We start from the raw sequence: 23,147 nt of genomic DNA, 5'->3' as shown, positions 1-23,147 counted from the left end.
TGGTCAAATATTGATTTTTCTACGGCAGTATATATACATGATTTGCGTGCAATTTTCAGAAATATGAGTGGAGAATTATCACTGACATTTAAGACACAAAGGCCGTAATGTTGTAACATTATGCCTGGTATCTTAATATCGGTTGAACCTTATGTTGCTGTAAACGATTGTAATTATAAAATTGGTAGGTAACGATATGTAGGTCAAGATGGTCCTGAAGTTGCCAACCTGTCAACTAACGCTATAGTTTTATGGCAACTCTGATATTAGACTGATTTTCAAGAGCTACATGTAGAGCATATCACCAAACATCTTTCCGACAAGATCTGCACACGACCAGTCTATCTGGTAGTTCTCGTAATAAATAAGAGAGATTTAACTGAAGAAAAATCGTATTCAGTGATAAAGTGTAGAAATGCGTTATTTTCCAAAAATTAGTTCATAGTATATTTACGTACAAAAACATCTTTATTTAAGTTTTCGTCGTAAATCTAGTCAAACTACCCTACTCATATGATGAATAATTAACAAATAAGCCTAAGAATTCATATAATGCAAACTCAATATATTTTGTTCTTTTTATTCTATATATATTGTCTTCAGGCTAAATCTTCAGGACGCAATTTGATATTGAAGATATTATCAAGCCATTCACAAGCATGGATTTGATAGGACGATTGTATGCGTACCAGACAGAGTAATTGGCTTACTGAGCATACGAGAAAGCAAAATCCAAACATCGAGCTTATGTACATGTGACAAAAGACAATATTCTATCGCCGCGTCAGTTGCGAAGGCAAAATGTGACGCGATGAGAGACAGATGCTTTGACAGTCTTAGAAACATTGGGAATATTGCGGGAGCTTTAGAAGCAAGGAAAATTGAAGACCGATTCCATTAGATTGTCAATTATGAAAGGAAGACGTTCGTTAAAATCGCGCGGTTGTGACTTTTGATGGATGTAAAAAACCTAGGATGATGTGTTGGCATGTGGATATTATATATGTTTGTGTTTTTGGAATAACATTTTACGTATCGCCTACTTTGGGAAAACTTTCAAACACAGTCACAATAGGTGAGTATTCTTTCTACCATCGGTAAGTACATTATTTTATTTAAACTGTTTCCTTGGATTTTTACCGAAAGGAAAAACTTGCTGCTAGAAATATGATACACATTTATCTTAGTTTTGACCCACAACCCTTTATCAACCTCTGTCTATCTAAGGGATATTTTACACAAAAATGTTAAAGTACTTGTAGACTCCAACTTTTAGATAAATTAATACTAGTTGGTAATGGATTATTTAATTATTTGTCATTATATTAGATAAAAGGTTTTATCAATTCATTTATACCTAAAATAGATTTATGTAACTTCAGGGGTGATTGTCGACTCTATAGATGACCGTTCTGCTTCAATAAACCGCTCCATAGAATTAGCAATGACTGCGACAAATAACACCAAATATGTGAAAATGAACCCAATTCGAAATAAAACTGACCTACGAGATAGTTTTCGACTTAGACAAACTAGTAAGTATAAACAATTTCCTTTTATATATGTCTTATAAATTAAGAGAGTTATATATCTTGAAACATATACTGTGTATTGTATTAGTTATCACGATCTTTGCTGAAGGTCCCCCAAACAGTTATCTGTTCTTCTTTAATCATACCTGAACAAATGCCACATTTAATATCAGAAGGAACATGGGTTGCTCTATCAAATGATAAATGTCCGTTGTAATATGGTGCGATACCACTTATAAACACGCTAGTCCTAATCCATTATATAATAACAGAGAAGGGTACGGATTATTATACTTTGATGTACAGTGTAGTGCATGCATATATCAAGGAGATGGATGAGATGGATGAAAATTACTCTTCGGTAAACTGGAGAGAGTGTGCCTCTTTAGAGAGAGGGGAGCATTTATACTGGGGTATACGGTATAACGTGTATATTCTTACAATATATACGTAGTACATATGTATTTTGACAATACGAAAAACGATCTTTTTTTTTGCGGATATAAGAGATGCAAAATCTGACGAAATATACTTGGGTATTCGGCGGTATATGTATATATTGACAATATGAGAGAAAAAAAAACATTTTTTTTTTTATAATTGGAGTGGAATGGTGCGTTTATTAGGGAGAAGAGTATTTATATTAATTTTTACGGTAACACAAGTATATTCTAACAACATATACTGCGATAAATGACATTAATGTATAATATAAGCAATACAAAGAGATACTGTTATTTTTATTATTCACATTTTTTGTCAATAAAAGGTGGTTGCGTTTATTAGGGATAGAGGCACTATTTGTACTGTGAACGTTTATTTGCAACACGTGACCGTAAATATATTATCATACTGGACGCACGTGCGTACAAAAAACTGTATTTTTTCCGTATTTGGACTGTTAGACAGTCTCATGTTAAACATACGATAAAGCCCGAAACGCGTGAAAATGTTCCAAATGTAAATCGGGTGAAGTAGGCGCTTTATGTACAGAGTTTGATTATGCGTCTTGAAAATACAGAAAAGGCAGAATGAAGTATTTTTAAATTAAACCAAAATAAAATAGATATAGAATAAAACTTTAGATTATTTAACATTGTACTGTACAATACGAGAAATATTTGGACGACTGAGAAAACCATATTTGACGAGCCGCTCCGTATTGTAGAGAACAAAAAGTATATACCGGAGGGGATACGGTAATAATCCATATATTGACCATGTGAAAAACACTTTTTTGTTCTTGTTTTTAAATGAATTTCTTTCTTGGCTAGTATCCCTTGAAAACTGATAGACAAACATCTGTAAAACATCTCAAAGGGGCATAACTCCTATATTCTGCATGGTACATATATGTCCTGACAGTATGCCCAATTTCACTTCATAGCAATACATTTTTATAAGTTTGGTCTAGATGCCTTGAAATTTGTAAAAAAAGTTGTCCGGACAATGTTTATATTTGAATTGCACAATATACAGCATTATGTAAAATTTCAAAGGGCCATAACTCTTTAATCTGACGTGATACATGTATTTTTCTGAAAATATGCGCAGATTCATCTCATACTGACACCTTTCGATAATATGTTTGAGTCAGATGCGTTGAAAACTTTAAGAGAAGTTTTTTTTTCGGAAAATGCCTGTATAGTTTTCACACAATATACAGTACACTGTACAATTAAAAGGGCCATAACTTCTAAAACGAACAGGTCAACTAACGTCCTGGCGATATGCGCAAGTTCACTTGATAGTGATACGTTTTTGTAAGTTTTGGCCAGACCCTCTTAAAAGTAGTTATCCAGACATGGCTTATGTTTGTATTGCACAATGTACAGCATCATGTAGAATTCAGTAGAATCTGACCATTACGCCAGGCACGGTACATTTGTGTCCTGAAGCCATCCACAAGTTCACTTCATAGTGATACATTTTTCAATGTTTGAGCTAGATCACTTGAAAACTGCATGAGGAGTTATCCGGAGAAAGCTTAAAATTGTATTACAAAATAAACTGTATTCTGTAAAATTGCAAACTCTGTAAGCAGGCATGGTACATGTTGTGACAACAGGCGCATGCTCGGTTCATTATTATACATTTCTATAATTATGGGCTTTAAAAACTGTAAGAGGTGCTATACGTACAAAGATTTTGGAACGTACGTACGGAAGGACGGAGAAGGCGGCAGCCATATTTCCCTCTCTTGCACTTTTTTTCGGGGAGCATGAAATAACTTGGTAAAGATGCAGGGGTATTTTTTAAATATAAAAGTCTTCTGTGGTACACAGCAGTTTATGTTGTCTATGGTGTTTCATCAGACTAGAACGGGTTACACTATAAGATACAAATGACAGCTTTTATTTCCTTGTCGTCGCGCCGAAAGCTTTTTATTGAGTTAGGCCTTGAATTAATTCATCAGTTTATTAGATTACAAAGTCTAAACTAAACATTAATGAATATATTATATGTTCACATAATAAAGATTGGTCTTACAGAGATGTTAACTCAAATTACCAGTATTGTTATACTGAGGTAACTAAATAATGAACTGTAGAGAAACTGAGAAGAAATTGTTCGTATAAGACCAAACAAAAGTTCTCTTATTTCTGTTTGAACATTAATAAAGTGATATTCGTTTGCTGCATGTTTAGATAAATCTTTTTACATACTGAATAAAATCTAAATTCAGCTGTGTTTTGTAGTCATGATATTTTGAATTTTAAAAGACTCCTTTTTAAGATTTCAAACAGTACCTATCTGAGTATTGTTTAATTTCTTGTTTAAATATAATAGAGTAAATGAAACTTAATATATGAATGGTTGATTTCCACAATCTTTAAACTTTAAGTATATTTAGTTCATGAAATGGGTCCATGAATAAAATACTCTGGCAACCGAGTAAAGAAATTAACGTGACCGCAAGTAATATTTCACAATAAGAGCGTTCAGTTCAGATCAATAGCAAATTTGGTAAATACATGATTGTGTCTGGACTTTGAAAATGACCAGAACATATATAGATAATACCGCAATACTGTGACCTTTAATAGATGAGACTGAAATAGTTTTGTGACGTTTGGACAATTGTAAGGAGCATTAAAGCAATTGGTGCTTAAAAAATTGATAGCATAGCATTTTCGCATCTGTGTCCTTCTTTCGGTTAGTCGAGGTAACTACGATGTTATTCTAACTGACACGACAAAGCTGAAATTTATTGTTACATATCTCTTTCAAAATGTTTTGACAATTTGATGTGTCTTACTCTACTGACCGTTACGTTTTAATCTCTTTTGGGCGGAGAAAAAATGTATTTTAGTTTTAATCTTGTAACTATAAAATAACCCCCAAAACACTTCTGCAATAAATGTAGAGAAACTATATACATTGTATATCGGACAAATGTATACCGGATTTATACGTAATAACGGTTTGTACACATTTGCGCCTTCGTAGAAATAACATTTATTGATAAGCTAACAGTGAACAGAGCCCGGTCCGGTCATTTTTTCCTGACTATATCATTGTTATGATAAAGCCCTGGCCAACCCTAGAACCATTTAGACGGTTTTAAACACAAATCCGTGTTTGACTGTTCGTAAATATCAATTTAACTCGTTTGAAATTCCCGACCCTGAAATGAATACTTGATTCAAGATATTTTACCCGGGGTTTTGCAATGAATATCCCTGAACAACTAATATAAAAATGACCTTGCAAAAAAAAAAATAATATCGTCTGGGAAATTTAATGCATTTTTCTTATTTCTGATAAAACTTATAATGTTTCGTGCATCTATTGTTAATATTCTCCAAGTGTTTATTTGACATTTGATTGTCATTAACAGGTGAGCTGGGTATGGGTATTTATTACTTTTGCATTTGGTATTTGACAAAATGCGGCTTATTTAATATTCAACATGCTATAATGCCATGATTACCAGCGCACTCGTGGAAACCCAGTTTCGGCTAGAGTCCAAAATGTGTACACAGTATTTCCTATAATATGAACTATTCCAGCAGCGTTACCTGAAAATCAGTGGACGTAAAAATGGTATCGATGAAACGATAAAAACAAAGTCATATATAATAATATATATTTTTCTTTGTATGTTTATATGAGCCATGCCATGAGAAAACCAATATAGTGGCTTTGCGACCAGCATGGATCCAGACCAGCCTGCGCATCCGCGCAGTCTGGTCAGGATCCATGCTGTTCGCTTTCAAAGCCTATTGCAATTAGAGAAACTGTTAGCGAACAGCATGGATCCTGACCAGACTGCGCGGATGCGCAGGCTGGTCTGGATCCATGCTGGTCGCAAAGCCACTATGTTGGTTTTCCCATGGCACGGCTCATATTATACATGTTTCATCGTTATATGCGTAAAATGCCATACAGCATTGCAAATAGGAACGTAAAAGGAAAGGAAAACCACTGTATTTTTTAATATTTATATCTTTCAAAATTCGGCGTTGATTAAAAACTATTTAGCCGATTGCGCAAGAAAAGTAACACATAAAGGCTGATTCGAAACGCTCTCAGTTATTTTTAAATTAGTCTTTGCAGAAGTAGCCCTTAATATCAATATAATGCTGAAACCACGTGACATGTCTATGGGAGGGTTATAACATCTTCATCACCAAATAATTGCACTTTAGAATTGTCAGTGAAAGTAAGGTCATTCACTAGCACTACTATTTCGATTTTTAGCTGATATACTATGTTTATTCAGCAGTGGTACTGTTCTTCGAGTAAATGTTGATCAAAAACATAGTATACATAATAGTTATGGCAAGCAACCGCATGAAATTTGTTAACGCTATATAGAATAAATAAATATAGCTTTTCGTTTTGGATTTGCTCAATAAAATGTCCACTGCTCACCAAGGATATATAAAAATGGTCAGAAAATTTAATCCAGAATGCGATGACCGAAATAACTTTTTTTGAAATTTGGTACCGTGTCATTTCAGTTCGATATGGTACTAGTAACTTTTGTATTTAACTCGATTTGTTTTCACGAACTGGGCAATAACTGATATTTTTTTGCTTATTTCTACCATTCAAAAATAGTTTTTGTATATCTACTAGCATTTATATATATATAATTCTGCTACTTCGGTTTGCTTACGTACGTTTTATTTAGTTTTGCACAGTACACCAAAAAATTGTAAAAATAGCACAGTAGTACAGCTTTAACAGATTGGTCAGGTAGCATGCATCGCAAAATCTTTTTTGTCTAAATATTTTAAAACTAATTTGAAGTACATACTAAATTCATTAATAGTTTGTTGGTATTTTAGTATTAGTTTTTTTACTAATCGTACCTTCCTTTATGGTTGATAATGTAGTGCATTCAGCTTGAGAGATTACTTTTATTCATGTTTAAAGATCCCAGCTGTGCTTTCCGAGATGGTACTCGACCGTGATTCTATATCAGTTTTTTATATCAATATTATATTCGCTATACTGTCTAATAGTATGTACCTTCGTGACCATATATTCATACATTGCGTTGTAGTTTCTTATTTTTTGTAGATGGATCTCCTCCTGAATAATTATTTTCTGGCGCTTTTCATATGATACTGTGACTTCCTGTTAGATCTTTGCCTTGTTTATCACGATCATGTATGAGCAACATTTCCAGAACCCTTATCATAAAGAACAATTAAGTCATTAACACGTGTTTTACAGCTCATTCTCTGCCGCATAGTAACTGCCTGTTGAAATTGTTAAATAATTACAGTGCAGTTTTCATTCACTTTTACATGTGCCAGCTAATAATGTTAAAACTACTACTTTCAATAGCACTTAAGTGCTCGAGGGGTATTAATCGGGTTAGGTGTTTACAGTTTCAAATAAACTTAGTAAAATGCACCCAGAAACAATTTGCCGTTGTAAATTGGATATTGCAAGGGGTGATTGAGAAGTTAGTACCAAATATTTATTAAAACTCATTTGTTTTTTTTGGTAGTGAACATTTTTTTTAAATATACAATAACTACCACTTTTGAGTATGTAAATAGATATATGCTTTTTAAGTCTGAAAAAGATACGAACCGAAAAGCCATGATAAATTGTAAAGATATACAGTAGCAGTAACTAAAGTCTATCAATATCAGGAATTCATGACGCTTAAGAACATGCGGAAATATTTTGACCATAATGCGAAATTCATTTTATCATTTTTTTTTATGACAAAATCATTCGTTCTCCACCTCTGATTCATGTGGGGAAGTTGGAAGTTACTTGCGGAGAACAGGTTTGTACTGGTACAGAATCCAGGAACACTGGTTAGGTTAACTGCCCGCCGTTAAATAACTGAAATACTGTTGAAAAACGGCGTTTAACCCAAAACAAACAAAAAAACATTCAAAGTTTCAAACAAACTGTGGCATTTAATGTGACGTTTTAGTATGTGCCCTTCTAGAACTTGACGTAATCATCTCCTATTTCGTCTATAACTATTTTAGGAAATACTATTCATTGCATACTGTAACATCTTTAATATTTTACAATTTTTACGCATGTCTATAAAGATGTATTGTCTAGCGTTGAACCATCGATCAACCTCTTACGGCATTTCAAAAGCATAACGACGTCATAGTTTATTCTTGCAATGAGAGGCTAATGTGCATTGTTGAGCTAACGTGCGTTTATTGACAAAAGTCGTTTACTGGACTAACCTGGCAGTGCTCATATAATTCTGAGAGAATATTTCACATATTCTGAGGGGTCTATACATGCTCCTAACATCGGCGATAGTAATACGGCAATATTTATGTTTTCTTGAGGTGTACTGCTTAACGGAATTATAAGTAAACAATAAATATCTTTTTAAAAGATGGTCGGCGAATTGTAATAAGACAAGAAGTTTATAAGGTTTTTATATCATTTGTGTTATTCTATCATTTATCTAACATTTTGCAAATAGCAAAACTAAACACGACGCTTTAGCAATTTAAATGGTTCTCTTTTAATATTTCGAAAAAGGTTTCGTAGGGGTGCTATTTCGTTTCGTTTTTTTCTACGACGAATAATTACAGCAGTGGTCTAGAAAACACTTCTCTAGCTAGAAGAATTTAATCGATCGGCTAACAACCCTTATTCATGTGATACGCAGACCGTATTCAGCTCTTTCTGTAAATTGATATCTGTTGGTATCTGGGCAGGTTTTATAATATTTATTAAACTTACTTATCGTTTTTAAATATATCAATATTCTTTCGAAATATACTGAGCGAAACGTTGCTTTCAAACTTTTTAGAGCGTCATTACGGGTAAACGCTTTGTCTGACATTTCACTCAGCGTTGCATAATCAGTAGAGTGAAAAAATAGACAATCCCATCCAGTTAGGCAGAGTGTTGCATAAATCTTTTTTTTTTTTATAAATTATCTATAATGCGTTATCAAGTATCTGATTTGCAAAGTTAATTTAAATCACGTGGCATGGGTGAGTCCAGGTCACGAATTCGTTCTTAGACGGCGTTCGCCGAAAAAAAATGCACAACTCTCTTCTTGTATATTACAAATATCCGAGTTTGCTACGTAATCCGAAAGCCCATTATAGAACTGTTTGTTGATCTTCTCATTAATTACTCAAAGCGGATGCAATTTGTCTCAGTTTTCTTGTCAAAGCCGAGGCAAAACGGAGAATAATCAAAAATCAAAAACAATCACGAACAATATTATCTTTCCAGACATTGTTCAGCCAAACACATATACATTTTTATTTACCTTAGAGAATACATAAGTTTAGAAGAATTTTTTTTTCATGTGAGTGTTATATTATACTGCTTTAAAGTTTGTAGAAATGTAAATTGGAATGTATTTATCTTGAATTATGCGACAAAAATGCTGAATTCCCATCTGTCTTTTGCAGACTGGTATTGCATTTGTTTTGATTTTGTTTGAAGTAGAAATGTGTTATTTTGCCAGTGTGTGCCATGTCACAAATATGATATTCTTGCGGCTTATACAAGTAGCATGAAGTTTGATAGATTACAGCTATTTCTCTTCGATAGTGCTAGCAGGTTTCATGCGCTATTTCCACTCATCAGCGTGCCTTTGTTGTTTTCCATCTCTATAAAAGCCATTTGTAATATATTTATAGCCTGAGCCATCAAATACTACTATAACCTGGCACATTTTTAAAAAATATATTTTATTATACGTATGTTTTTCACTTTCAAACACAATTAAGCGGTCCCATACTCAATTGCCGGACTAATCACGGGCCAATACACATGGACGACCTTTAGCAGGATGAACATAACAACACCATTTAGGATTCGCAAAGAAGTTAACATCTTAATCTATTTTCACTCTTAAATCCAGAAAATATAATACTTCTAATTTTTTTACAAAACAGAAACTTAACAAAGATACGGAAATATTTATATGATATAAAAGAGTTTTATGGTAAACCGCAGAATGCCTATGGTGTTTAATATGTTCCTTCAGACCAGAACGAATTGTACTGATGATATTGATTATCCTGTCGTCTCGTCGAAAGCTTAGGCACTGAATTAGATATGGAATTTACTGATCAGTTTATTACGTTACAGTGTCCGCAATATAATATCAATGGATACGTTATTTGTTTACGTATCAAAGATGAAATTTACAGACCGAAATATTAACTGCAATTACTTTTATTTTTATAGTTAGACACCTAAATAAGCAACGAATTAAAGACGTTCTTATTATAATGAAGAAATGATTATCCAAGATGCAGTAAAATTTGTCCTTCATTCTATTTCTGTAGCAACTGTTTAATGGCCAATCTGATTAGTTAATGTAACAATTGCATTCATTTAATTCTATTTACTGTTTTTAGCTCACCAGAACTATTTTTACCTTTTTCATTGACTTTTTAGAATGACGATTCAAATTATTTATATTCAGATCGTAAACATGGCCACCAGAATTAAAAATAGAAAACTCTTAAAACGACTTCTCATTCCAACCACTGGTCTGATTTTTGAAATAATTTCACATGAATGTCCGTTATGTAACCGATACCAGGGTCTTAATACGATTCCAATTCGTCAAGAAACATTTCCGGCATAGGTGATGGATGATCACTTTTCTCTGCATGTATAAAATGATACATCTACATATCTTCTTTTCAGGAACTGCGGACTTTAGTTTAAAATAGTTTCATACTAATAATTCTACGGAGATCCTCTACTAAATATTTCTCTGATTCGTCAAAAAGTTGGCTGCAATAATTAAAAATAGAAAACTCTTCAATCGACAATGTAAAATGTAAAATAATGTTACTGAAATGTTCCTTGAATGACATCAGCTATTGTTTCGATCTGTCAAAAGGTGTGGTATTTCTTCTGTTTATGTATATAGTAACAAATGTAAATAAATGCTTGTCCAAAACTGCTGACTGAAATTTAAAATATTTTTTAAAGGAATTCATTTTAGTTGTACTTTTGCATGTTTTTGTAGGAGGATTGTTTTCAAAATCTGTTCGTTTTCACATAATTTCACAGAGGTGTTCTTCGGATGACCACCTATGAAGTATAATCATTAAGATTGTTCTGGTTTGTAAAAAAATGGCTGACAGAGCTAAAATAGAAACATCTCCAAATGCATCTTCTCCTAAACCACTGGTCTAATTTTAAAATAAAAAAGAACAGAAATATTTTAAGGGGAAATTGTTAAAAAAAAACTCATCTTGATTAAAATGAACATAGCTGCAGGGAAATGGTTGTGTTTTATATATGCCTCTATAAGAAACTGAATATCATACCCTCTGAATCTACAGGCCAGATATCAATATGCTTCCTGTTTAACTGTTTTGAGGTGTGAAACTCTGATAACCGTTATAGTGCTGTTATGGCCATTTTGTCTTTCTAAGGCTTCACCGTACAAGTTGTATGTAAGGACTCAGATGTAGTGAGATTAAATTATATATTTTAATTTCCGTTGAATTTTTATGTGACATTTTAGCCAGGACAAAAGAAAGCATTTTTAACTTTGTTTCATCGTGATAATATTTATTAGGTTATTACCTCTCCTTTGTTGTTGTCAATGCCGGCGACGGAAGTAGAAACAATTGTGCGCATCTTTCCATTCGGTGACAACCGAATACGTGTACGGATATTCCATACATTTGCTTAGCAAATTTAAAATCGCGATTTCTCAGTCCATTTTATCTCACTTTTGTACTAGTAATTTAGTGGTTTATAAATTGTCAAAGCATAACTTCATGCATATATAATTATTGTAAGTCAAGAGTTCAAATCTTGGTCGTGACTTCCAAATTAATTTAACGTTTTGATATTTATGAACTATCTTAAACTTTCATTTCGTTAAAACCTAGCTTCGGTTAGAATTGTGTTCATGGAAATGATGTAGTCCGTAGGCAAAGACTTTTCCAGACTATGTTCACAATATTATGTCAGATGTTAACTGTCTATGGAAGCGTGAATGTCAAAAAAATGTTATTACGTTTAAAACGTCAAATGTGTTAAAAGATCGATCTATGTGTTCTACAGTGAATTTATCAATTTGATTTATTGAGAGTTACAAAATTTAAACAAGATTAAATCTAAAAGACTTTCTCCGTACAATATATGTCTACAGTAGCCAGATTGTAATTTAAATGTGACAGTAAGCAGTGTAAGACATATTCAACCACAATACATTATACCTAGTCATAGACAATTAATTTAGACGCTGCCGTGTCCCAAGTCAATTTATTAATATGATGCATATTGTCTTGCACCTATACTGGGACTAAACTGACCAACGGACGCAGATGTGATAATGCAAGCCTGATCGTCTTTTCTCGAATAATTATGCAATTGCTCATGAAAAATATCGTCTTGCACCTATACTGCATTTAAAATGACCAACCGAAAGAAAGACGCAGATGCGATAATACAAGCCTATTCATCATTTCACGAATAATTATGCAATTGCTCCTGACAACCACATTGCAGCCAAAAATTCTTTTAGTCTCATCTAAAAAAGGTCACGTAGGCTGTTATAATATCTGCAATGTATTCTGGCCAATTCCATAATCCAGACATAATCGTGTTTTTGCCAAAATTGTAATTGATTTCAGCTGACCGCTGCAGTAAAATGTTACTTATAGTCTAGGTCTAGTACATGTGCTTATTTGATTCATGTAACTCTTAAATCCATCGGGCCAGTTTATATACTGTATAAATGGTGTTCGCAGGCAACCTGTAGTCAACGGCTATTCGATTAAGTCATCTAAAAATAATTTATTTTTCCATTTCTAAATTCCTTAAACTGTGTCTTTTATAAAAAGTAAAATGTATAAAAAATATTGATTAAATGAGGTTTTATTTGGTATATACAAATGTATCTATAGATTTGAGAAAACTATAGTTTTTGTGCAAGTGTCAATATGGTATTCCGCGTATGTAAAAATTTAGAATTTATTTTTTCTGTATGTAGTGTCTAGAATATTGGTTTCAGAATTATTTTTTTAATACAATGCAAGTTCGAACGTTGAAACAGAAAGGAAAAGTTGTAAAAATGTAGTTTTATGTTTTAAAGTTTTTGTTTTTATTAAATACTATAAAATAGAAAAATACAGGCCGCCCACACGACATAGATGAAAGTGCTGCAGGCTCGGTTTGATTGAGCCTGTTCAGTGCAAACTACTCCACCAACATGTCGCCTTGACACTAAACCGACAAATACCTAAGAGTTGATAGCAACATAATAACATACTGTTTTCCTTATTTCATATCTTGTCAAAATATCATGGCAGGTGTATGCTTGATATTTTCGTACTATTTTCATCAACAGTTAATCGCACACTGAAACAAAAATCATTCACCATCAATACAATGTTGTACCACGTTTTAGCTGAGTTTACTATGTGTACGTTTGTTTGACAGGAACTATGTTTGGCGTTAAAGTAATCGTACAATTAAAAAACAATTGTACACTTTGAACGAGTTTATCTATTTTACTTGTAGGAAAGAATAGTAATGAAAAAGCAATGAAAATAAATGAAGTGTCGAAGCTTAAGTTTTTCAATTTTTGTTTTGTGTCGAAGCTTAAGTTTTTCAATTTTTGTTTTATAATTCGATGACATTGTTCACTTAAGAGTTGTCTTGGAAGAGGTAAAAGCTTCAAAATCGAATCCTATCATAAGCACACGCATATACCAAATAAATCTCATACATGTATTAGGCTGGCCATTTTAACTTTAGGGGATGAACTAATTCCAACATAAACTTTTTGGTGTGGAATAAGTAGTATCCATGGTAGTGAAACAAAGAAAAAAAAGTCCTCAAAAATATCATGTCTACGGTGCCCCTAAAGTGACATGTTACACACATTTTTCCACTTAGGTAATGTGAGACTTTTTTTTATTTCGTTTAAACGTAATGATTTCGTTTAAGGTAAGACCTGTGTAATGGGCAATATCAAGAACCTAAAATTGCAAACTGTATTGTTATTCTGTATCATATTGTACATCTAAATGTGAAATATTAAAAGATTTTACCGCGTCATTTAATAGTTACAGGTGTTTTTTGATACTACCCCTTTTAGGCCATTTGACGCCAACAGAACCAAGAGACATGTTTTGCATTATAATATTTTTTTTCATCAAAAAGAAAAAAAACACTCTTTCTAGCAGGTATTCTATTCCTCTATATATATATTGTACCAAAAAACAACAATCCATGTATAGTAAACAAGGCTTTCATAAAATATAAGCAAAAATATATAGCGATATGGGCTAAAACTGACGACTTGTGGGATGAAATTTTTTTCAACTATTTGTTTCAAAGTTCAAAATTTATACATTCAAAGGTATGTAATAATGTAATTTTGGTATTAAAATTTTCCTCAAAGTGTAGGCAATAAGATGTATGAAAATCAAAAACTTTTACCATCTATTTTTTTTAAATAAGTCCAAGCAAAAAGGTATCCCCTAAAATTACGATAACAATTTTTTCATGAAAAAAGTGCTCGAAATGTCATTCACGATTATTTTCACAAAAATAAGTATCTAGTTTGCTTGCCATACATTATTCATAAATACAGTACTCTTCTGAAAGATTCAATACTTCTTTGAAAGATAAATAACTTGAACTAGTGTCAAATTATTTATAAAATTAATCAAGACATAGTACATGTTTGACCTTGAATTGACGAACAAACCTAATTTTTGCCTTCAAAATACGACACTAATTTTGGAATTACAGCCTCCAAAACCCTCTTAGAATTTGTCACTCTTGGCAACCCTTCACTGTTTCTCATAGTAAATACATTGTACAGTCCATCTTCTCCCTTACGTAGAAAGATTGTATGTAAATGTTTGAAATTTAACCCCGAGCTAGCCACATTGTCGGCAGTGGACGACTTCATGACACCATTTGCTACCAGAACAGAAAGAGATGGCATGTTTTTCTTTTTCTCTATGTTGGATTCCATGCTGTGTTTGACATCTCTAGGAGGAAAACTCTTCACTACTACACACTTTTCATCATGTTTCACAGCGTAACTGACCAGCTCTGACAAACACTTGACATCATCAAGAGCGTTATGAGCGTTATACACTTTGGAAAGCAATGTACGGGCCAGATCCTCCTGTTTGTAAGACTCCCTTTTAGGACATACGGATTTAAATACTGGAAGAGTGTCTACCAATCCTATTACACATGCACAAAGTTCACTAAACATTCCAGTAGCTAAGCAGGCGTTGATAATGATAGGAAAGTCAAAACGTTTTCCATTATGTGCAATTAGAAACACGTTTCTGAACTGTTTCAGCCAGCTAAACAATTCTCTGAGTGCTGATTCAATAGTTTTAGTTTCAACAGGAACACCATTTACAAACATATCACTACTATTTGTCACAACAATTTTAGTCACTTGTTCGGCAGAGGCACTCATCGGTAGTTTGGGTAACACATAGCAACTGAAGCTCTTCTCTGTGCTCACATGTTTGGCGGCTATCTGTGTTATATGAGGATACACCTCTCCTCGAACTGAAAAAATAGCAGCAAATGAGAAGTGAAATAAATAAAATAGAAAACAAGTGTAAATAAACACAAGAGCGATCAGTGATCACAGGTGTCGCCTGCCGGGAACATTCAGACAAAGGGAGATAATTCAAAAACTAGGACAGGTAGAGTTATGGTTCTTTGACACTGCACACCCCCTCAATGAGTTCTATCATTGTGTGAAGTAGTAAGTTTGTATCTTTCAAAGTTTTCGAGCTCTGCACCAGACAAGAAAAGGTGACGGCCAGACAGAAAGACGACGGAGAAGTGATCCTAATATATGACGCAGCTACTCCATAGCAGGCGACATAAAAAACCTTTGGTCGAAGCAATGCATGAACAAATCCTCTCCCATAAAAAGATCATTCGATTAGAAACAGCCATTGCCACAAAGCATAGAATAGACAAACAATGCAAAATCGTAACTCTTGAGCTGTTTCTTTGTCTGTGTTTATAAAGGTAGACAACTGTATTTACAAAGGGAAAAGATAACAATACTAACTAAGGTCTGTAGTTTCAAGGTCCACAGTGATGTACGATGGTTCGCCACTTGAACAGACTGGCTTGAATACTCCACGCGGTATAGGATCAGGGATTCTGTCTATGTCAGTACAATCTTCATGGCCAACTTCTGTAGAAATATAAATTGGTGAAAGTTAACAAGTCATACAATTTATATATATAAAGTGAGGTTGAGGTATATACATGTATGTCAATTACACAGCATGGGTGCCCAGTACTGCCTGATACACATGATAAAAGTCTGATAAATTCTTAGACCAAAAGATTTTTTTAGTTATAACATAACAAGGTCATCACTTTGTAAATAACAGACAGAGCAAAAACTATGAGCCAATTTGAATAAAACTGTTGCAAACATTACACTGAGGTTCAAGATTTAAAAGTTTACATGTATGTTTGAATGAAAGCATCATATACATGTAGGTACAATACAGATACAAACAAAACAGGCCAACTGTAAGTGAAGAAACTTACCTGACTGATATGTCATGCCTTCCAGTGACTCTGTAGCCGACTGGTTGACAGCACGCTCTTTCTTCAGGAATAAACGTCTTCCTTTTGCAGAAGGCTTACAGAACGTTTCTTGACTTTTTTTGCGTTTGCTGGCACACTGCTTTGCATACTCTTGTGTGTGGTGTCCAGGGGACAAATCAGCACTTTTGTTTACCTTTTATAATGATGAAAAAAGTAGTTATTTAAAGACATATTTTTAAAAGCCTACAGTTACATCAATTACAAAAGTTGCTCTTCTGTACAATAGTTTGAAACAAGGAATAGATTTATTATTACCACTATCAGATAATGGCAGAAATGTATATTATTAACTATACAGAAAACTTGCTTTCAAAGAACTTATAAAAATCATTACAATTAATCTAAATTACTAGTTGATGGTGTAATTATTGTACAGATCATACAATTGGTGAATTTACAACATTATAAAGACCTGAGATCGTACACTTACTTGTAACTGTAGAAGACAACCAAACAATGTAACTATCAACTGCAAAACGTAGTAACTGAAAATCAAAAGAACATCTGAACTGTAACTATAAAACGGGTAAACATCGACAGACTGCACAACATTTAAAAGGTAACAAACAAATACAAACAAACAAGTTCAAATTCAATGATTGGAACACTTATCAGCTGTAAGACAGTCCCATCAGAAATTATGTATACATTTTCAAAATATACTTCATAAATTGAAACAGTAACTTGTCTTTTGTTCCAATAAATTTCTAGGTTGGCATTCATAGAAATAAATATAGTAGGAATGTGACTCATGCTCACTTATGACCAACTAGGCTACTTTGGGATCATTGTGGCCAGGTTTCATTGAAATCCACCTTGTATATTCAGAGATGTGGTAACAAAATTTGATAAGAATTTAAGTTGAAGGTTATTGTGACCTTGACCTTTGACCTAATTCTCACTTAGGACCAACTAGGTCACAGGGTGATCATTGCGGCCAAGTTTCATTGAATTCCATCCAACAGTTTCAGAGGAGATGCAATAAAAAGTTAACAAACAGATGGAATGACGGACGAATCACAGACAAGCCATCTCATGTAAGGTGGGCTAAAAAGATCACTACTGAAAATTACATGATTAAAACATTTGCCAACCTAGTGACTTTTTCCACCATTGTAAAACAAGACCCCTTCCCAGAAAAGAACTTGTAAACAACATTAGAACAATTTTACAACTGTGTTACCTCTACTATATAGTTCCTGCCTTCATTGATAAAAGCTTCTGTGGCCTGTACTCTAAAGTCTAAAGCCTCAGTCCCGCCATAGTAGATGTTCTTTGGAGCTTTGAGCGATACCTCACGGTTGGCGTGCTCACACTGCTGACTGGATCCCAATTCAATGAGCTGGCTCGCTTTGGCAATGAAAGGTGTCATAATGTCCTCTAGCCGTTTTCTCAATGTCTCACCAGTCAAACTAGATTTGTAGGGTAGTGAACGGTGAACATAGGTTACATCTTTATTCCTTAGATAACCACAAAACCTTGGCTGACATAACTGATGATCACCGAAGTTATGAGGAATAATTGCTCTCAGATTCTCTTGTAATCCATGTAAGTCCCCGCTATTCTTTGAAAGGGCATATGAGACACACTTTTGGATATGACTTATTGATATCTTGCTTATTTTGATTCCCTTCTCATTTTGTAAACCATACAAGCTTTTGCCTAAGTTTTTGATCACATGGTTTTTGTCATATTTCTTTTTCAGACTAATTCCATGCTTGCTTTTCAGTCTGGCCAATAAAGTGTTGTCACCATCACCTTCAAGGATTTCCACCGGGGTGCCTGCTTTAGCTAGATCATCATCAAGTATAGCTTTCTCTCCACTTTCACTCTCCATAGAACGGGCACTACCGGAGTGGTTCCGTACACAGCGATGTTGCCGTAGTGGCTGGCCAGGTCGGTGACGTCTCCACCAGTTGCAGGTTGAGCACTGCCGGTGGCTGATGACGCTCTTTACAATCTTCTTCCCCATCTTTGAAGAACTCATAAAGAATGTATGAGCTGAAATAGATATAACTTGACTATAACTGAAAGTTACCCTTTATTACTGAAAAATGAATATATATGGCTGCAAAAGTCAAAATAGCCAATTTTGGACATTTAAGGGGCTATAACTCTGAAGCCCATGATGGAATCTGGCCAGTTCAAGAAAGGAACAAAGATCTTGTGATGATGCAAGGTGTGTGCAAGTTTGGTTAAAATCAAATCATAAATGAAGCTGCTATTGTGCAGACAAGGTCAAAATAGCTAATTTTGGCCCTTTCAGGGGCCATAACTCTGGAACCCATGATGGAATCTGACCAATTTAACAAAATAACCAAGATCTTATGGTGATACAAGTTGTGGGCAAGTTTGGTAAAAATCAAATCATAAATGAAGCTGCTGTTGTGCAGACAAGTTCAAAATAGCTAATTTTGGCCCTTTCAGGGCCATAACTCTGGAACCCATAAGGGGATGTGGCAAGTTCAAGAAAGCAACCGAGATCTTATGGTGATACAAGTTGTGTGCAAGTTTGGTTAAAATAAAATCATAAATGAAACCACTATCGTGCAGACAAGAAATTGTTGACGGACGGACGGACGCACACACGACGGACGAAGGGTGATCACAAAAGCTCACCTTGTCACTATGTGACAGGTGAGCTAAAAACATCTTGTCCTAATGAAGATGTAAGCAGTTCTTTATTTTTCTATTTTTAGTAACACTCACATGATCTTTGACGGGTGAAAATAATCTGTATACTTTTCATGTTATCGCAGGAACAATTTTTGTGCCCGGACGGACAGGCAGACAGATCAACAATGGATAAACCTTTACTCCCTTCCGCTGAAACATTCCGACCAATTTTCATGAAGATCCATTGACAAACATGGTCTATACTGAGGTTACAAAGTTATTCTGTTATTTGAGCTAATGACCTAGTTTTTTGACACCATGGAACCAGTTCAAACTTGACCCAGATATCGTCAAGGTGAACATTCTGACCATTTTTCATTAAGATCTATTGAAAAGTATGGCTTATAGAGAGGTCACAAGGTTTTTCTATTTTTAGACCTACTGACCTAGATTTTGACCCCACATGATCCAGTTTCCAATGTGACCAAGGTATCATCAATATGAATATTCGGACCAACTTTCATAAAGATCCAATGAAAAATGTGAACACAAAAGAGAAGAAAAAAGCTTACACGTTAGACTGTCAAATCCACGTTTCTGCCAAGCAGTATCAGCAGAGCAAGACATACCATATCGACTCTTGGCCTTGTACTTGGACAGAAGATTTTTTCGGATGGTCGTACTCCTACCATGGCCAAACGGTCTACACTTTCTTCTGTGTCTACGTGGTAAGGAGATGGGGTGTCAGCACTATCTGTCACATTACTTGGCATACTTGCTGTTACTAATGAGCTTTGTAAGATGGACCTGCAAGTGATTCAAAGTTTGTGGTGTTTCATAACAGTAAACTGTTACTGAAAAAATGATAGAAATTATGTACAAAAATCTGTAGGAATTAAAAGGTACAGATGGTCACATTTGCAATATTGATATGTCTGTATACTGCCAGTTCCAAATATGAGCTGTGCCATGAGAAAATCAACATAGTGGGTTTGCGACCAGCATGGATCTAGACCAGCCTGCGCATTCGTGCAGTCTGGTCAGGATCCTTGCTGTTCGCTAATGGTTTCTCTAATAACAATAGTCTTTGAAAGCGAACAGCATGGATCCTGACCAGACTGCACGGATGCATGCTGGTCGCAAACCCATTATGTTGGTTTTCTCATAGCACGGCTCATATTACTTTATTAACATACATATTTAACGTGCAAACTCTATGATGCAAAATTGTAATTCTATATGTTCATTTAAACATAACTTTTCATTCACTGTTGAAATAAATTACATTAAATTTACTTAGTTGCTGGTGATGTATCTGGTAATGCTGCAATACCCAGATCTTCTATTAAACACTCCATGCTGGCTGCAGCAACTTTGGACTCCTCTTGGGAAATTTCACTGAAATAATCAATGTATTTTACTATGAACAAACATATACATATTTATACATGTCCCAAATGAAAACAGAATAATGTGTGTATGCATCTATATATTTATACAATGTCTGATTGGTTTGTGTTGACTATCAATTTTTAATACATATGTATTTTCATACAGTTATAAAGAAAGTGCAAGGTACAACTTCAAGTCATGTTTAGCAATCTGAAACTGAAAGTATAGGATCCTTTTTCCAGAGGATGTTCAAGAAATTCCCTGGCCAATGGACAGGATAATTGCAGTACACCTCCTTTATTACTCACTTATGGGACTGGAGATAAAATTACTACATGTATATACCTTTATTTACATTAATTAACTATAGAACACATATATATATTTAATTATGTTACCTCATTTCTTTCTGAAAGGTTTCTTGGGCTGCTGTGTCAATAGATTGTTGGGCAACAGACTCTACAAATCTTCCTGCACGTCGTTCCATATCTTGCAGATTCCTCTTATTAATCGGGGCTATGTTTAGAGTGGAGAGCATGTTGTTAACCTTCCCGGAACCACCAATGCTATCTATCATGGCTAAACAAAACCAGAATAATTAAAATTACCTTTCTGTCGAACATTTGTATTTTATCTTTTGAATAACAACTGAAACTTGTAAAGACAGCAAACATACACAATAACACTGTACAGTGGTCAGAATGCATTTAACCATACATCAATCGAACCCTGGACTTAATAGATTTTTATAATTGAGCCGTGCCATGAGAAAACCAACATAGTGGGTTTGCGACCAGCATGGATCCAGAAAAGGCCGGCGCATCTGCGCAGTCTGGTCAGAATCCATGCTGGCCACTTTCAAAGACTATTGTTATTACAGAAACCATTAGCGACCAGCATGGATGCGCAGGCTGGTCTGGATCCATGCTGGTTGCAAACCCACTATGTTGGTTTTCTCATGGCACGGCTCATATTTATTATTCAAACATCCTTTATTATTCAGTGTTCCCACTCATTTTTAAAAATTAAGTAAGGGTAGAATCTACACCCTGGTTACAAATTTATGGGGTAAATAATTAAACCTGGAGGTTAGATGTATGGAAACAAGGCCTTATCCGAAAATACGTCTGTCCAAAATTCTACATCTGACAGTTGAAGTCTTAAGCATATTATATATATTATTATCAAGTTTTAAGTCTGTCAGAAACAATATTAAATTTGTCAGTTATAGGAAAAATTTGGCCTTATTCAGACAAAATTTGAATACCTGTTTTCAACAAAATCCATTGTCTTCTCTTGATTTTATCAATAAATGCCTGTGCACTGTGTGCAGTAAAGGTCGGCAATAAATCTCCCGCATCAAGTGTACGCACACATTGAACAGTACACTCAATACATGCGTACATCCAATAGGGGCGATTTAATGTTGACGGTGCAGTAAATAAAGTGATATATGCATTTGTACTCGGTCCATTTCATACGCGAGCAATCTCGCACCAGGTCAAATTTTAATGTGAATGGGAACGCTGATTATTTTTGTTATTTTCTCAGACCTTCACAGAAAGACGTCGCAAATGCATATTCTCACATGTAACATTCATTTTTCTGATTGGCAGTGGCTTGCTTGCCGGTTCCGGCTACGTAGACTAAAGGACAGATAGTCAGTCCTATATATGGCTAAAGTGTTTACGTTTTAACCCTTATTTGGACTAGTTATTTTCTTCACCACTTTCAATGGATTGCAATATGTGAACAAAAACAAGTGACACAAAACTTTGAATAAATATCAGTGGACTTACCAACACCAAGCTTTGTATTTGCTGCAAAGCAAGGCATGCCTTTCTCTTTTACTCTGTGTGTCTTTCCATACGGGACTCGATTTACATGTTCACAGTCCAAGTTGCTGCACCTCACATATAGGAAACCTGACAAACCTTTTTTTAACTCCCCAACAACAGAGTATTTATTCATAGATACAGGGCCTAGCTTACACTTTTCACAATATTCTAAATTGTCCAGTAACACACCCAACTCGACAATAATCCTTCTATCCCTCCACCCATCTCGACTTGCGTTCTCCGGCAGATTTAAGTGTTTGTCACTACGATGGCGTTCCTGAGTAACTGTCGGTTTCTGTCCACAGTATACATGGTCTAAAGTTACCGATAACGGCTTCTTAATAGCCTTATTCACCTTTTTCTGGCCAGCAAAACGACCTTTCGCATCTCGGGCCGCCATTTTGATGCCCCGGATGTAAACATGTGGTTCCCGTCACTCATTCTATTTTCATTTTGAAAGCAGGGAACCACGTTCGGAATTACGGAAAAGGTTTGTTTATGTCCGGATCGCACCGAATTGTTACGATTTTTGTCGAAATAAGACGAATGAACCGGAAGTGTATTACGCAGGTCTTACCTTAAACGAAATAACTATTTCGTTTAAACGAAATGATTTCGTTTTAACGAAATAACTATTTCGTTTAAAAAAATCATTTCGTTTCTACGAAATGTTATTTCGTTAAAACGAAATCATTTCGTTTGA

At 34.6% G+C, this 23,147-nt stretch overlaps 2 protein-coding genes across 6 annotated transcripts in view; one reads left to right on the top strand and one right to left on the bottom strand.

Annotated features, from left to right (window-relative positions):
- The first annotated feature begins 616 nt into the window (after positions 1-616).
- The window catches only part of LOC123558391 (glutamate receptor-like), a 37,014-nt gene continuing 14,483 nt past the window's right edge, over positions 617-23,147 (top strand). The window contains exons 1-2 of the mRNA XM_045350272.2: positions 617-1,075; positions 1,383-1,535. Coding sequence (XP_045206207.2) covers positions 976-1,075; positions 1,383-1,535 — 253 coding nt within the window. The 5' untranslated portion in view covers positions 617-975. The remainder of the gene's footprint in view (positions 1,076-1,382; positions 1,536-23,147) is intronic.
- Positions 14,161-23,012, bottom strand: LOC123532325 (DNA polymerase III PolC-type-like). Of its 5 annotated transcripts, XM_045313736.2 has the most exons (5): positions 19,787-19,926; positions 17,029-17,083; positions 16,539-16,731; positions 16,045-16,173; positions 14,161-15,527 (listed from the first exon to the last, which is right to left on the bottom strand). In XM_045313736.2, the coding sequence occupies exons 3-5, from the start codon at positions 16,552-16,554 to the stop codon at positions 14,698-14,700; spliced, it is 975 nt and encodes a 324-aa protein (XP_045169671.2). In that variant the 5' UTR covers positions 16,555-16,731; positions 17,029-17,083; positions 19,787-19,926; the 3' UTR covers positions 14,161-14,697. The 5 variants fall into 5 exon arrangements, with proteins under 5 accessions (XP_045169671.2, XP_053399384.1, XP_053399380.1 ...); XM_053543409.1 differs by lacking the exons at positions 16,045-16,173; positions 16,539-16,731; positions 17,029-17,083; positions 19,787-19,926 and adding exons at positions 20,511-20,612; positions 21,005-21,185; positions 22,406-23,008 and having other exon boundaries at positions 15,255-15,527; XM_053543405.1 differs by lacking the exons at positions 14,161-15,527; positions 16,045-16,173 and adding an exon at positions 17,782-18,599 and having other exon boundaries at positions 16,561-16,731; positions 19,787-19,940.

Source organism: Mercenaria mercenaria, chromosome 5 (assembly GCF_021730395.1).
Source record: "Mercenaria mercenaria strain notata chromosome 5, MADL_Memer_1, whole genome shotgun sequence".
Taxonomy (NCBI): domain Eukaryota; kingdom Metazoa; phylum Mollusca; class Bivalvia; order Venerida; family Veneridae; genus Mercenaria; species Mercenaria mercenaria.
Note: the sequence above shows the minus strand (reverse complement) of the source record. Positions and strands in the feature narration are given on the sequence as shown.

What these genes read in the sequence shown, in the direction of transcription:
- LOC123532325 (XM_045313736.2), bottom strand. An exon ending in CCTTGAAACTACAGACCTTA is followed by an intron (nt 15,528 to 16,044) that starts GTTAGTATTGTT and finishes CTATTTTTTCAG; the next exon opens with TTCGAGGAGAGGTGTATCCT.